Source organism: Pongo abelii, chromosome 15, assembly GCF_028885655.2.
Source record: "Pongo abelii isolate AG06213 chromosome 15, NHGRI_mPonAbe1-v2.0_pri, whole genome shotgun sequence".
NCBI classification, from domain to species: Eukaryota; Metazoa; Chordata; class Mammalia; order Primates; family Hominidae; genus Pongo; species Pongo abelii.
Window position 1 is genome coordinate 68,567,210 of NC_072000.2, and position 13,598 is coordinate 68,580,807.

General features: G+C 43.2%; 1 protein-coding gene across 3 annotated transcripts in view; it reads left to right on the plus strand.

Moving 5' to 3' along the window:
• The window catches only part of MTHFD1 (methylenetetrahydrofolate dehydrogenase, cyclohydrolase and formyltetrahydrofolate synthetase 1), a 71,401-nt gene that overhangs the window by 13,393 nt on the left and 44,410 nt on the right, over positions 1 to 13,598 (plus strand). For all 3 annotated transcript variants that reach the window (XM_054529787.2, NM_001132611.1, XM_063715259.1), the window contains 2 exon segments: positions 9,333 to 9,392; positions 10,706 to 10,759. In XM_054529787.2, coding sequence (XP_054385762.2) covers positions 9,333 to 9,392; positions 10,706 to 10,759 — 114 coding nt within the window.

Sequence of the window (13,598 nt, forward strand, 5' to 3'; positions counted from 1 at the left end):
ATTTATTATATGTTAACATAAATAACATTTTATGGAACAAAAACTTTTTAAAAAAGAAAATTTAGTGAAAAGAGGGGCATTGTATTTGTGCACACCTCTTTCCTGTATGGCTTAGTAGAAGAGAGCTGGAGTCCTATCTGCCTCTGCATTCAGTCTTTTGCTGTGTGCTGGTTTGATTGAAATATATGGAGAAAATTTGGCTTCATACAGATGTGTAGCTATAAAAGAGAAGAATTTTTTTAATAGTCTTTCCAGGTAATTGTGGGTATTTTTCTTTGATGTTGTACCAGGACTCAGTAAGTAAATTTTAAAAGATTAGTTGCAATCTAGAATCTGAAACTCTATCAGTGAACTTTGATACTTTGTTACATCTTCTCAGACTTGCACACTTTGTTACATCAAAATGTTACATTTGGAATGAATATTTACCCCATGCATGGTTTTGTAACATCCTTTGTTCCTCATTTGGAAAATAATAGTTCCCGGAATTATGCAGATCTTCCAAATGTTAACATTTCATTATGCAATATGAAAGAATTGGAATCATTAACATCACCAACAAGCTCATCAGAGAAGTTTTCAAGTATTGAGAAGCTGTCAAGCTCACAGGGGTGCATAAAAAATCTTAATTTTCACCCAAAAACTCACATTTTATCATTGGCAACAAATACAATTAATTGTTTCCCTTGAAATACCAGTTTCACTTTATTCATTTTTGAGAAAATATTTGTCAAATACTCAAGCCTGAATAATCATTGCTTGTCAGTTGTTGAAAAATTTCAAGTAGGTGTTTCATATAAAAATGCATCTGTTTCAGCTAACAAGGCAAAAAAGCACAAGTGCAGCCTGGACAACAAAGTGAGACCCCATCTCTACAAAAAAATTAAAAAATGAGCTAGGAGTGGTAGTATAGACCTGTGGTCCCAATTACATGAGAGGGAGACCGGAGATCACTTGAGCCCAGGAAGTCGAGGCTGCAGAGAGTTGTGTTCATGCCACTGTACTCCAGCTTGGGTGACAGAGTGAGACCCTGTCTCAAAAAAATAAAAATAAAAAAAGCACAAATGCTTTAGTAACAACCACAACCACTGTACTTCTGTATATAGCAGAAGTGCATTATGAGTGCTTCTCATTCCTTACATAGACTATTAAAAACACATGCACTCAAGAGTTGAGGTTTATTTATATATATATATTTTACTTTTTTGAGACAGAGTTTTACTGTTACTCAGTGCAGTGGCACAATCTCGGTTCACTGCAACCTTCATCTCCCAGGCTCAAGTGATCCTCCCACTCAGCCTCCAGAGTAGCTGGGATTACAGGCATGCACCACCATGCCTAATTTTTTTTTTTTTTTTTTTTGAGATGGAGTCTTGCTCTGTTGCCCAGGCTGGAGTGCAGTGGCGCAATCTTGGCTTATTGCAGCCTCCGCTCCCAGGTTCATGCAATTCTCCTGCCTCGGCCTCCTGAGTAGCTGGGATTACAGGCACCTGCCATCACACCCTGCTAATTTTTTTTTTTTTTTTTGAAATAGAATCTCGCTTTATCCCCCAGGCTGGAATGTAATGACATAAGCTCAGCTCACTGCACCTTTGCCTCCTGGGTTCAAGTGATTCTCATGCCTCAGCCTCCGGAGTAGCTGGGATTACAGGTGCCACGCCCAGCTAATTTTTGTAATTTTAGTAGAGATAGGGTTTCACCATTTTGGCCAGGCTGGTCTCGAACTCTTGACCTCAGATGATCCACCTGCCTCAGCCTCCCAAAGTGCTGAGATTACAGGTGTGAGCCACTGCGCCCAGCCTTAATTTTTTGTATTTTTTTGTAGAGATTTTTTTTTGCCTTGTTGCCCTAGCTGGTCTTGAACTCTGGGACCCAAAGTGATCCTCCCATCTTAGCCTCCCAAAGTGCTGGGATTATAGGCATGAGCTACTGTGCCTGGCCTTAATTTTTTGTATTTTTTTGTAGAGACGGTTTTTCGCCTTGTTGCCCAGGCTAGTCTCGAACTCCTGGGCTCAAAGTGATCCTCCCGCCTTGGCCTCCCAAAGTCCTGGGATTACAGGCATGAGCCACTGTGCTCGGCCAAGTTGAAGTTTAAGAAAATTAATAATGTATATTTCTTCATCAAGGGCAGTCCTAGTGAAACTGGCATTTAGTTTTACTGAGAGTGTGTGGTAGTGAAGGATACCTTGACAACTAGTCCAAAGCCATTGTCTTGATTTGTGCTGGTTCACTAGTAGTCTTACACACCATTGCTTTTGCACCATCGGTACAGACGTTAACACAATGAAAAAGGCAAACAACATTGTAGTGATATTATTATGAAACTAGTCTGGCCCTCATAAATCTTTGAAAAGGTCTTGGGGTCCCTCAAGAGTGTGTGGGCCACATTATCAGAACCATTATTTTAGGCAGTTTCATCTATCAGGCCAGTGACTTCTAAATCTAGATTTCTTCTGAGCTCCAGGCTGTTGGTCTGGGACACCACTGGTTTCCTTCCCACCTTCGAGTCTCCTTTGCTTGTTGCTCATCACCCTAATACCTAAACCATTTGAATGCCTTGGGGCTCACCCTTGAGATCTCTTCCCCATCTTATTCTTTCCCTAAGTAACCTCACCCAGTCCCATAGCTTCAGGAGGGAATGCTTCCAAATTTAGGTCTCTATCCAGTGTTTCTTCCCTGAGCTCCAGATTCACCCAGTAGGGAGATATTCAATAAATATTTTTATGGACAGATGTATGAAGGAATGTTTGCAATCTTGATTTGGATGACAGGAAACTCAGGGCTTTCATTTGAAACTCCCATCAGAGTTTCACCCAAGTTGGACATAGTCTCCTTCGCAATCTCTTTATTTGTATGTCTCCAATATATCATTTAATCCCTTGCTAAGTTTCTATCCCTTGTTCATCAAGAATGTCAAGGTGGGCATGGTGTGGTGGCTCACGCCTATAATCCCAGCACTTTGGGAGGCTAAGGCGGGTAGATCACTTAAGGTCAGGAGTTTGAGACTAGCCTGGCCAACATGGTGAGAACTCATCTCTACTCAAAATACAAAAATTAGCCAGGTGTGGTGGTGCACACCTGTGATCACAGCTACTCAGGAGGCTGAGGCAGGAGAATCGCTTGAACCCGGGGGACGGAGGTTGCAGTGAGCTGAGATTGTGCCACTGCACTCCAGCCTAAGACTCCGTCTCAATTAAAAAAAAAAAAAAAAAGTCAAAGTGAATAGTACTTAAATATTCCCCTCTCCTCCTCTGCTGTTTGTCTAAGAGGGCTTAGCTGAGAAGAAAAGCACAGAAGGCCTGTCACTCTCTGCCTGGCATGTTCTCTGCTGTGGTGGATTTTCCCTTTTTTGCAAATTACTAAGAATCAAAAGTATATGTTGTGGGTGTATACTGGTACATTTGGTGGCTGGTTATTTCTTGGCTTATTTTTGCAAATTGTTTGTTGTAGAAAAAGTAAATGTCATAGGCAAGAAGTATACCCTTTCTAAAGCAATATTGGGGGTGTTTTTTTTTCTCCATTTTAAAAACTGACTTCCAACCTTGTTTTTTAAATTTATTGATTACAAATGTTTTTATTACATAAACACTGTTCTACAGCTCGTCTCCTATGTCCTTGCTGATAAAACAGTGGTAGGATCTTTTAATTTTGTACTTCAGCACCAGAGTCAACAGCTTTCTGTGATACAAGGTTTATATAATATGTTGTAATCACATCTCCCTGCCTCAGACCTCTAGTCTTTTTCGCTCTGGTGCTGGCACCACCATCTTCCCACATTCCCTGAGCTAGAAGCCTGAGGCTATCTCCTTAGGAGCTCTCTTCCTCACTCCCTGCATCCAGTTAGGGGCTATTGCCCTATTGATTGTGCCTCTCTTCAACTCTTGGAATCTGTTGACTCCCCTTGATTCCTATTTCTCCCAACCCAGGGGCCACTATAGTCACCTGCTTAATGATTTGGGGGTTCTATCTGTATACCTCCTGTCTGTCCTCCTGACTGCAATTGCAGCCCTTGTTAAAGTGCAAGTCTGATCACAATCTATCCAGCCACACTCACTCTCCATCCTTTACCAGAATGATAGTTCAAGTTGAGTATCCCTTATCTGAAATGCTTGGGACGAGAGTGTTTTAGATTTTGGAATCTGTATATACATAGGGATGAGATCCAATTCTAAAGCAAAATTTATTTATGTTTCATTATATACCTTATACTTGTAGACTGAAGGTAATTTATATATATATGTGTGTGTGTGTGTATTATTATTATTATTATTATTATTTATTTATTTACTTTTTGAGATGGAGTTTTGCTCTTGTCGCCCAGGCTGGAGTGCAATGGCACGATCTCGGTGCGCTGCAACCTCCACCCCCTGGGTTCAACTGATTGCCTCAGCCTCCTGAGTAGCTGGGATTACAGGTGTGTTCCACCACGACTGGCTAATTTTTGTATTTTTAGTTGAGATGAGGTTTCACCATGTTGGCCAGGCTGGTCTCGAACTCCTGACCTCAGGTGATCCGCCTGCCTCGGCCTCTCAAAGTGCTAGGATTCCGGACATAAGCCACTGCTCCTGGCTAATTTTATATATTTTTAATAATATTTTGCATGAAATGCACTTTTAACTGTGTTTTGACTATAAGCCATCACACGAGGTCAGGTATGGAATTTTCTACTTTTGGTGTTGTCAGTGCTCAAAGTTTCTGATTTTGGAGCATTTTTTATTTGTGTTTTTGTTTTTTGTTTTTTGTTTTGAGACAGGGTCTCACTTTGTTGTCCAGGCTGGAGTGCAGGGGTGTGATCACAGTTCATTGCAGCCTGGATCTCCCAGGCTCAAGCTATCCTCCCATCTCAGCCTCCTGAGTAGCTGGGACTATAGGCATCCAGCTAATTTTAGCATTTGAGACAGAGTTTCTCCATATTGCCCAGGCTAGTCTCAAACTGAGCTCAAGTGATCCACCTGCCTTGGCCTCCCAAAGTGCCGAGTCACCGCACCTGACCGATTTTGGATTTTTGAGTTAGGGATCTTCAACCTGTACTACTTATATAGAGTGTCTACAATAATTCAAATTATTTGTTTATATTTCTAATTGTTCTATGTTTTAAACTACCCTATGAGGTAGGAGATGTCCCCTTATAGCCATAGTAACTCATGCTGAAAGATCTTGGGTAGCTTGCCCGAAGCCAGTCAGGAAGGGACTGAGTCTAGGAAATGAACCCAGATCTGTCTCCAAAACCCATTTGTTCTTCCCCTTTGTTTTTCTAATTCCTTAGCAATGCATTCAAGAACATTCATGATCTGGCCCAAGTATATATTTAAAAGTTGAGTTTTCATTTTTTTTTTTAATAAAATGGATGAGTAACTTCCCAAATAACTGAATATTTATAGGAAATTAAGACTTGACTTTTCATTATAAGAGATACTAATGGGCTAGGCATGGTGGCTCACGCCTGTAATCCCACCACTTTAGGAGGCCAAGGCGAGTGGATTGCGTGAGCCCAGGAGTTCGAGACCAGCCTGGGCAACATAGAGAGACTTTGTCTCCAAAAAAATACAAAAACTAGCTGGTTGTGGTGGTGCTTGCCTGTAGTCCCCACTACTGGGGAGGCTGAGGTGGGAGGATTGCTTAAGCCCGGGAGGTTGAGGCTGCAGTGAGCTGTAATCGTGTCATTGCACTCCAGCCTGGGTGACAGAGCAAGACTTTGTCTCAAAAAAAAAAAAAAAAAGTTTGTGCTAAGGTGATAGAAATACAGCCTCAGCCCCATAGCCTCATTAGTATCTCTCGCTCTCTCTTTTTTTTTTTTTTGAGTCAGAATCTTGTTCTGTCATGCAGGCTGGAGTGCAGTGATGTGATCTCTGCTCACTGCAACCTCTGCCCTCCCCCGTCCCCCAGTGGATCCTCCCACCTTAGCCTCCCAAGTGAGCTGGGACTACAGGCACACCACCATGCCCAGCTAATTTTTGTATTTTTTGTAGAGATGGGGTTTCGATATGTTGCCCAGGCTGGCTGTAACTCCTGGGCTCAAGCAATCCACTCACCTTGGCCTCCCAAAGTGCTGGGAGTATAGGCATGAGCCACCACACCTGGCCAAAAAACTGATTTTTAACAGTATTCAGGAACTATTCAGAGTGCTTTATGTATAGTAACTCATTCAGTCCTCACAAAATACATGGACAGACTACAGTTAATAAACTCAACTAGCCTGTATCTTCATAAGGTTTCTGAAACAGAAAGAAAAATGAACCAGTAGACCAATACCCAAGATATCTCACGGTGTAGAACACAGATTAGTAAACTGTGGCCCGTATCCAAATGCTGCCCAGTTTATAAAGAGTTAAAAAAGCAATAGCAGCAGCTGCTGTGACACGGTATGTGTCCCACAAAGCCTAAAATATACACCGTCTGCCCCTCTACAGAAACAGTTTGCAGACTCCTGGTATAAAAAAAGCGTCCCTAACCTGTTCTGGAATAGGATCTTTTTGGATGATGTAGTACTCAGCCACCTTCAAGGAAGAAATCAGCATTCTTTTTTTTTTTTTGAGATGGAGTTTCACTCTTGTCGCCCAGGCTACAGTGCAATGGCATGATCTTGGCTCACTGCAACCTCTGCCTCCTGGGTTCAAGGGATTCTCCTGCCTCAGCTTCCCAGGTAGCTGGGATTACAGGTGCACACCATCACGCCTGGCTAATATTTGTATTTTTAGTATAGACGGGGTTTCACCATCTTGGCCAGGCTAGTCTCGAACTCCTGACCTTAAGTGATCCGCCCGCCTTGGCCTCCCAAAGTGCTGAGATTACAGGCGTGAGCCACCACGCCCGGCCAGAATACATGTTCTTTAAACATTCTTTTTGCATCTAGTCTATCAATGGTTCTATAACCACTTTCCCCTATAAAATGCCTATACTGGCCAAGTGTGGTGGCTCACGCCTACCTAGCACTTTGGCAGGCTGAGGCAGGAGGATTGCTTAAGCCAAGGTGTTTGAGACCAGCCTGGGCAATAGAGAAACCCCATTTCTACAAAAAATACAAAAATTGGCTGTTTGTGGCAGTGTGTACTTGTAGTCCCAGCTTCTTGGGAAGCTGAGGTGGGAGGATTGCTTGAGCCTAGGAGTTGCAGGCTGCAGTGAGCCATGATCATGCTGCTGTACTCTAGGCTGGGTGGCAGAGTAAGACCCTGTCTCAAAAATAATAAATAAATAAATAAATAAATAAATAAATAAATAAAACCTATACTAAGAGTGACTCTTTGAATTGGCTTTTAGATGTCTTTTCCAATAAAACTTTGACATATGCTCATAACTATAACTATTAAGTTTTCTTTCTGGAACTGGTTGTAGTTTTAGTGTTTTAGACAAACTCCTTCAGAAATATTCAGGCCGAAAACAGTTACATGTAAAGGAACAACAACAGCGAGAGACTTCAGACTTCTCCTGTGTGACATTAGATGCCAAAGACAACATCTCCGAAGGAAAATGCTGTCACTCCAAATCAGGCAAGGCCAGTCAAGTGCAAGGGACAGCAGAAAAATATTTTCAGTTATACAGACTTAGAAACATGTCCACCTACCTTTCCTGGAAAAGTGACTTATAGTTACATTTCACTTACCTGAAACATGAATGAAGATAAATTCTAGAACAGAGAAGTTGTGGCTTCCTTACTGGCAGCAAGTGATAAAACAATTTAATCTCAGAGTTAAGACTAAATAACTAGTGGTAGGTATAAATATGAATGAAATTGTAAAAAAAATAATACTTTTGTATTTAGAACCACCTCCTTTCCTACTTTGATCTAAAAATTCCGGAATGTATCAAATCTGGTAACTGAACCAGTGAGGGTTGGATGGTGGGGCTAAGAACATACATAGAAAGTGACCAAAGAGGAAACATGAGAGGCACTAAAAGTCTAGGGAAGCCCCTACAAGAAGTATCTAATGTACTTAGATAAAAATAACCCATTAAAAAAAAAGTGGAATTCCCCTCAAAGGACTCTTCTGGCTCTTGCAATTCAAATTAGCACCACAAAACTGAGAACTGTCTGTATAAGGGACAACTGAAGCTAAGATTCAGGCCATGTCCTGAGATCTGAGGGGAGCGTCCAGTAATAGCACCAATATGACAAGGTCAGAAAATCCTCTGTTAGAAAAGCTGGCTTCTTTCTTTGCCATGGTCCTGTTAAAAGGAGCTATGCTTCAGTTATCTTTGATATGAAGGGACCACCACCTTTCCCTCTGTGATACCCTCTGCAATTTTGGGAGAAACACAACTTATGGTAGCATATATCAACCTTGAGAAGGAGAAATACCAACCACTGGAGCATGAAAAAATATTAGTACCATAAAATTTTACAAATAAATGGTTATAATGATAAACTATAAATATGTTCATGGTCAAAGAAACGGAGGGAACATAGTGAGACACAGCTTGGTGGTTCAAAGGATTTGGCCTCTGCACTACAAGTTTCTCCCTGTCTCTCTTTTTTTTTTTTAAGAGACAAGGTGTCTCTCTGTTGCCCAGGCTGCCCAGGCATAGTACCATGACTCACTGTGCACTGGTGCAATCATGGCAAAACTCTTGACCTCAAGTAACCCTCCCACCTTGGCCTCCCGAGTGCTGGGACTACAGGCATGCACCACCACGCCTGGCTAATTTTTTGTAAAGATGGGGGGGGGTCTCGCTATGTTGCCCAGGCTGGTCTCGAACTCCTGGGCTCAAATGATCCTCCTCTCTTGGCCTCCCAAAGTGCAGGGATTACAGACCTGAGTTGCTGCAACTGGCCTCCTCTCTGTGTTGGGGCCAGCAGATTGCCCTTTGTCTTGCCTGGCTGTTTATTCTGTGTAAACTAGAGTGAGGTCCTTCCACCCTCCTTTCTATTCTCTGTGTGGCGGGGCCAGGGAGCTTTCCATTGCTCCTGGGGGTGGGGCAGAATGTGTGGAATGTGCCCTCTGGGTGCTCCTGCCTCTCAGGCATTTTTCTTGCCTGATGACAGTTTCTCAGCCCTCCATACTCTGTTTTTCTGGTATGGCAGCAGAAATCCCACATGTTTCTGGTAGGCCTGCAACATCCTTGCTTAGTTTCCAGTGCAGATGCAGATATTCTCTACTTTCTGTTTGGGGTTTGGCAGTGGGAACCAGGTGGGCCTTGTTTAGGGGAGGGGCTGTAACACCATCTATGTTCACATAATCCCGCCTGCCCCCACAGCCTCCCTATACTCCTGTAAAAGTTCTCTGCAACGAGTCGCATGATTAAACATTTCTTTTATTAAAACTAAAATTGTAGAAGCTTTTCTGTGCACTTTGCCTTTCCCTAATCATCTGATTTGCATGCATTTATTATTCTAGGTTGGCAACAGAGATGATTCCAATCTTTATATAAATGTGAAGCTGAAGGCTGCTGAAGAGGTAACGCCAGAAGAGCTGTGCCATCACCCTCCCCAACCTCCACCTGGGTCCTATCGATTACCCCTTGCCCTTTTTGGTCCTCCCTGTGAAAACTTTTATCACCCACAGGAGACATTAGTTTATCTATTTTGCAAGTCAGAAATGGGTGGGTTAGATCTGTGGCCTCTGGTTTGCCCTTGAGTTTTTGTTTTCTCATTAATGATTTTCTTCCCAAAGAGCAGGATGTCAATTGAGAAAAGTGACAAGTCTCAATCATTTTAGGAGATTTATTTGCCAAAATTAAGGACACACCTGGGAGACAGGTCTATGCCTTTCTCCGAAGATGATTTCGAGTTCTCCAAATTTAAAGAGGAAAGGGTGGGTTATTGTGAAGTACACAATTTTCATGTGAGAGGTGGGAAAAATAGTCATTCATGACCTTGTCTGGCTCAGTGAATCTGCATTTTTTACATAAGATGACAGACAGCTGGACACGGTGGCTCACGCCTGTAATCCCAGCACTTTGGGAGGCTGAGGTGGGTGGATCACCTGAGGTCGGGAGTTTGAGACCAGCCTAAGAAACATGGAGAAACCCCATCTCTACTAAAAATACAAAAAATTAGCCGGGCGTGGCAGCTAATCCCAGCTACTCGGGAGGCAGAGGCAGGAGAATCGCTTGAACCTAGGAGGCGGAGGTGGTGGTGAGCCGAGATTGTGCCATTGCACTCTAGCCTGGGCAATAAGAATGAAACTCCATCCAAAAAAAAAAAAAAAGACGATATAGACAAGTGGGGCAGAGGAAAAATGCAGGCAATCTGCATTTTACATAAGATAACATAAACAGAATTGAGCAGGGGAAAAATCAGATATACATTTGTGTCTAGTGGGCTGGGGGGATTTACATTGCCATGGTGAAATTTTAACAGAAACATCATAAAGATCTTGCAGCTCCCTATGAATTTCCTTTGTGGGCAAAATATGGGGGAGGCATGTAGCTTTTCATCTTGTAACATCTTATTTAGGAACCAAAAAGGGGGAGGCAGATTTGCATGACCCAGTTCCCAGCTTGGCTTTTCCCTTTGACTTAATGAATTTGGGGTCCCAAGATTTAATTTCCTTTCTCAAGGAATAGCGAGCATGACATTGCTGAAGTGCAGTGGTGGCAATTAACAAGTGAATGATGAATGGGTTGAAGTGAGGGACTCATTCTTCAGAACATATAAGGGTGAAATGATGACCAACACCTCCTTTTTTGTTAGTCATGTCTGTAAAAGAAATGGTTCAATATCTCAAGTTGTCTTGCCATTTACCTGCTTTTAATGTCCGTTTTGCAGATTGGGATCAAAGCCACTCACATTAAGTTACCAAGAACAACCACAGAATCTGAGGTGAGCTTTTATGAGTTGATTGTGAAAAGGGAAGGTGAAGTGGTTTCCTCTCTGGTTTTGGTTTACGGGGCTTTGGGGACTGACACATTTAGCCAAGACCTCCAGGTATTTTTGTTTGTTTGTTTGTTTGTTTTTGAGACACAGTTTTGCTCATGTCACCCAGGCTGGAGAGCAATGATGCGATCTTGACTCCCTGCAACCTCTGCCTCCCAGGTTCAAGCAATTCTCCTGCCTCAGCCTCCCGAGTAGCTGGGATTACAGGCGCCCACCACCTTGCCTGGCTAATTTTTATATTTTTAATAGAGACGGGGTTTCACCACGTTGGCCAGGCTGGTCTCGAACTCCTGACCTTAGGTGATTTACCCGCCTTGGCCTCCCAAAGTGCTGGGATTACAGGCGTGAGCTACCACGCCTGGCACCTCCAGGTATTCTTTCTTCACAGACTCCCACAGAGGAGATGGTGCAGGGATGAACATTTGGTACTCAAAGTGTGACTGCAGTACTGTTTGCTTCCAAATCATCTGTTGTGTTTATTAAAACTGATCCTTGGAGCCAGGCACGGTGGCTCATGCCTGTAATCCCAGCACTTTGGGAGGCCGAAATGGGCAGATCATCTGAGGTCGGGAGTTCCAGACCAGCCTGGCCAACATGGAGAAACCCTGTCTCTACTAAAAAATACAAAATTTGCCAGGCGTGGTAGCACATGCCTGTAATCCCAGCTACTCGGAAGGTTGAGGCAGGAGAATCACTTGAACCCGGGAGGCGGAGGTTGCAGTGAGCCGACATCATACCATTGCACTCCAACCTGGGAAAAAAGAGCAAAACTCTGTCTCAAAAAAAAAAAAATTAGGTGAAACTGATCCTTGGCCTGTAATTATCTGCATTCTAAAAACCAAATATGTATTCCTTTTATATGAGGTTCAGGAATAGGCAGAACAAATCAGCAGTGATTAAAGTCAGAACTGTGGTTGCCTGTAGGTGGAAGATTAATGCTAAAGGTGTAGGAGGATAAAGCAACTTTCCTGAGGTTATGGCAACGTTCCATATATGCGCTGTCCACTATGGGAGCCACCAGCCCCATGAGGCTATTTTAATTTAATTAAAATGAAATAAAATTAAAAATTCACTTCCTTGGTTGTACTAGCTACTTTGCAAGGATTCAGTAGCTGCTATTGTATTGTAAGGTGCAAATTATAGAAAATTTCTGCCATTGCAGAAAAGATGATTGGACATTGCTGCTCTACATCTTGATTTGGATGATTGTAACATGGGTATTATTGCTGTAATAAGTTATTAGATTTCTTAGCTCTTTTTATTTTATTGTATTGTATTTTTAGAGACAGGGTCTCACTCTGTTGCCTCAGCTGCAGCACAGTGGTATGGTCATAGCTCATTGTAGCCTCAACCTCCTAAGCTCAAGTGATCCTCCCACCTCAGCCTCTTGAGCAGCTGGGACTATAGGCATGAGCCACCATGCCCAGCTAATTTTATTTTATTTTTGAGACAGAGTTTTACTCTTGTCACCCAGGCTAGAGTGCAGTGGTGCAATCTTGGCTTACTGCAACCTCCAGCTCCCAGGTTCAAGCGATTCTCATGCCTCAGCCTCCTGAGTAGCTGTGACTACAGGCATGTGCCACCACACCCAGCTAATTTTTGTATTTTTAGTTGCCCATATTGCCCAGGCTGGTCTCAAACTCCTGACCTCAAGTGATCTGCCCACTCAAGCCTCCCAAAGTGCTGGGATTACAGGCGTGAGCCACCGCACCTGTCCCCCCCCTTTTTTTTTTTTTTGAGACAGAGTCTTGCTCTGTTGCCCAGGCTGGAGTGCAGTGGCATGATCTCAGCTCACTGCAGCCTCTGCTTCCTGGGTTCAAGCGATTCTCATGCCTCAGCCTCCTGAGAGGCTGAGATTACAGGCATGCGCCACTATGCCTGGCTTATTTTTTATATTTTTGTAGAGACAGGGTTTCACCATGTTGGCCAGGCTGGTTTCAAACTCCTGGCTTCAAGTGATCCAGTAGCTGCTATTGTATTGTAAGGTGCAAATTATAGAAAATAATTTTCTATATTTTGGGAGGCCTGCCTTGGCCTCCCAAAGTGCTGGGTTGACAGGTGTGAGCCACCGCACCCAGCCCTAATTTTTTTTTTTTTTTTTGAAGTGGAGTTTCACTATTGTTGCCCAGGCTGGAGTGCAATGGCGCAATCTCAACTCACCGCTGGAGTGCAGTGGCACTATCTCAGCGCACTACAACCTCTACCTCCCGGGTTCAAGCAATTCTCCTGCCTCAGCCTCCCGAGTAGCTAGGATTACAGGCATGTGCCACCACGCCTGGCTAATTTTGTATTTTTAGTAGAGACAGGGTTTCACGATGTTGGCCAAGCTGGTCTCAAACTCCCAAACTCAGGTGATCCACCCACCTCAGCCTCCCAAAGTGCTGGGATTACAGGCGTGAACCACCGCACCCAGCCCCTGGCCCTAATTTTTAAAAAATTTTTGTAGATATCACATTTCACTGTGTTGCCCAGGCTGGTCTTGAACTCCTGGGTTCAAGTAATCCTCCTGACTTGGCTTCCCAAAGTGCTGGGATTACAGGCATGAGACACCTCGCCCAGCCACTTAGCTCTTTTATGTGATGAACTTCTTACCAGACACCTAGGGGATTCATTCTATGTTAAAGTACAGGTGCTCTCAGGATTCAAGGGGAAGGTACATTCTGAAAGGACTATAATTAAAGTGTTGGGGGGGAAATAGGGCAACCTAATTTTTGCCTTAGAAAGTGTTTCTTCCTACCTTTTGATTTCTATGTGGTAGACAAATTATATATGCTATTACTTTTAG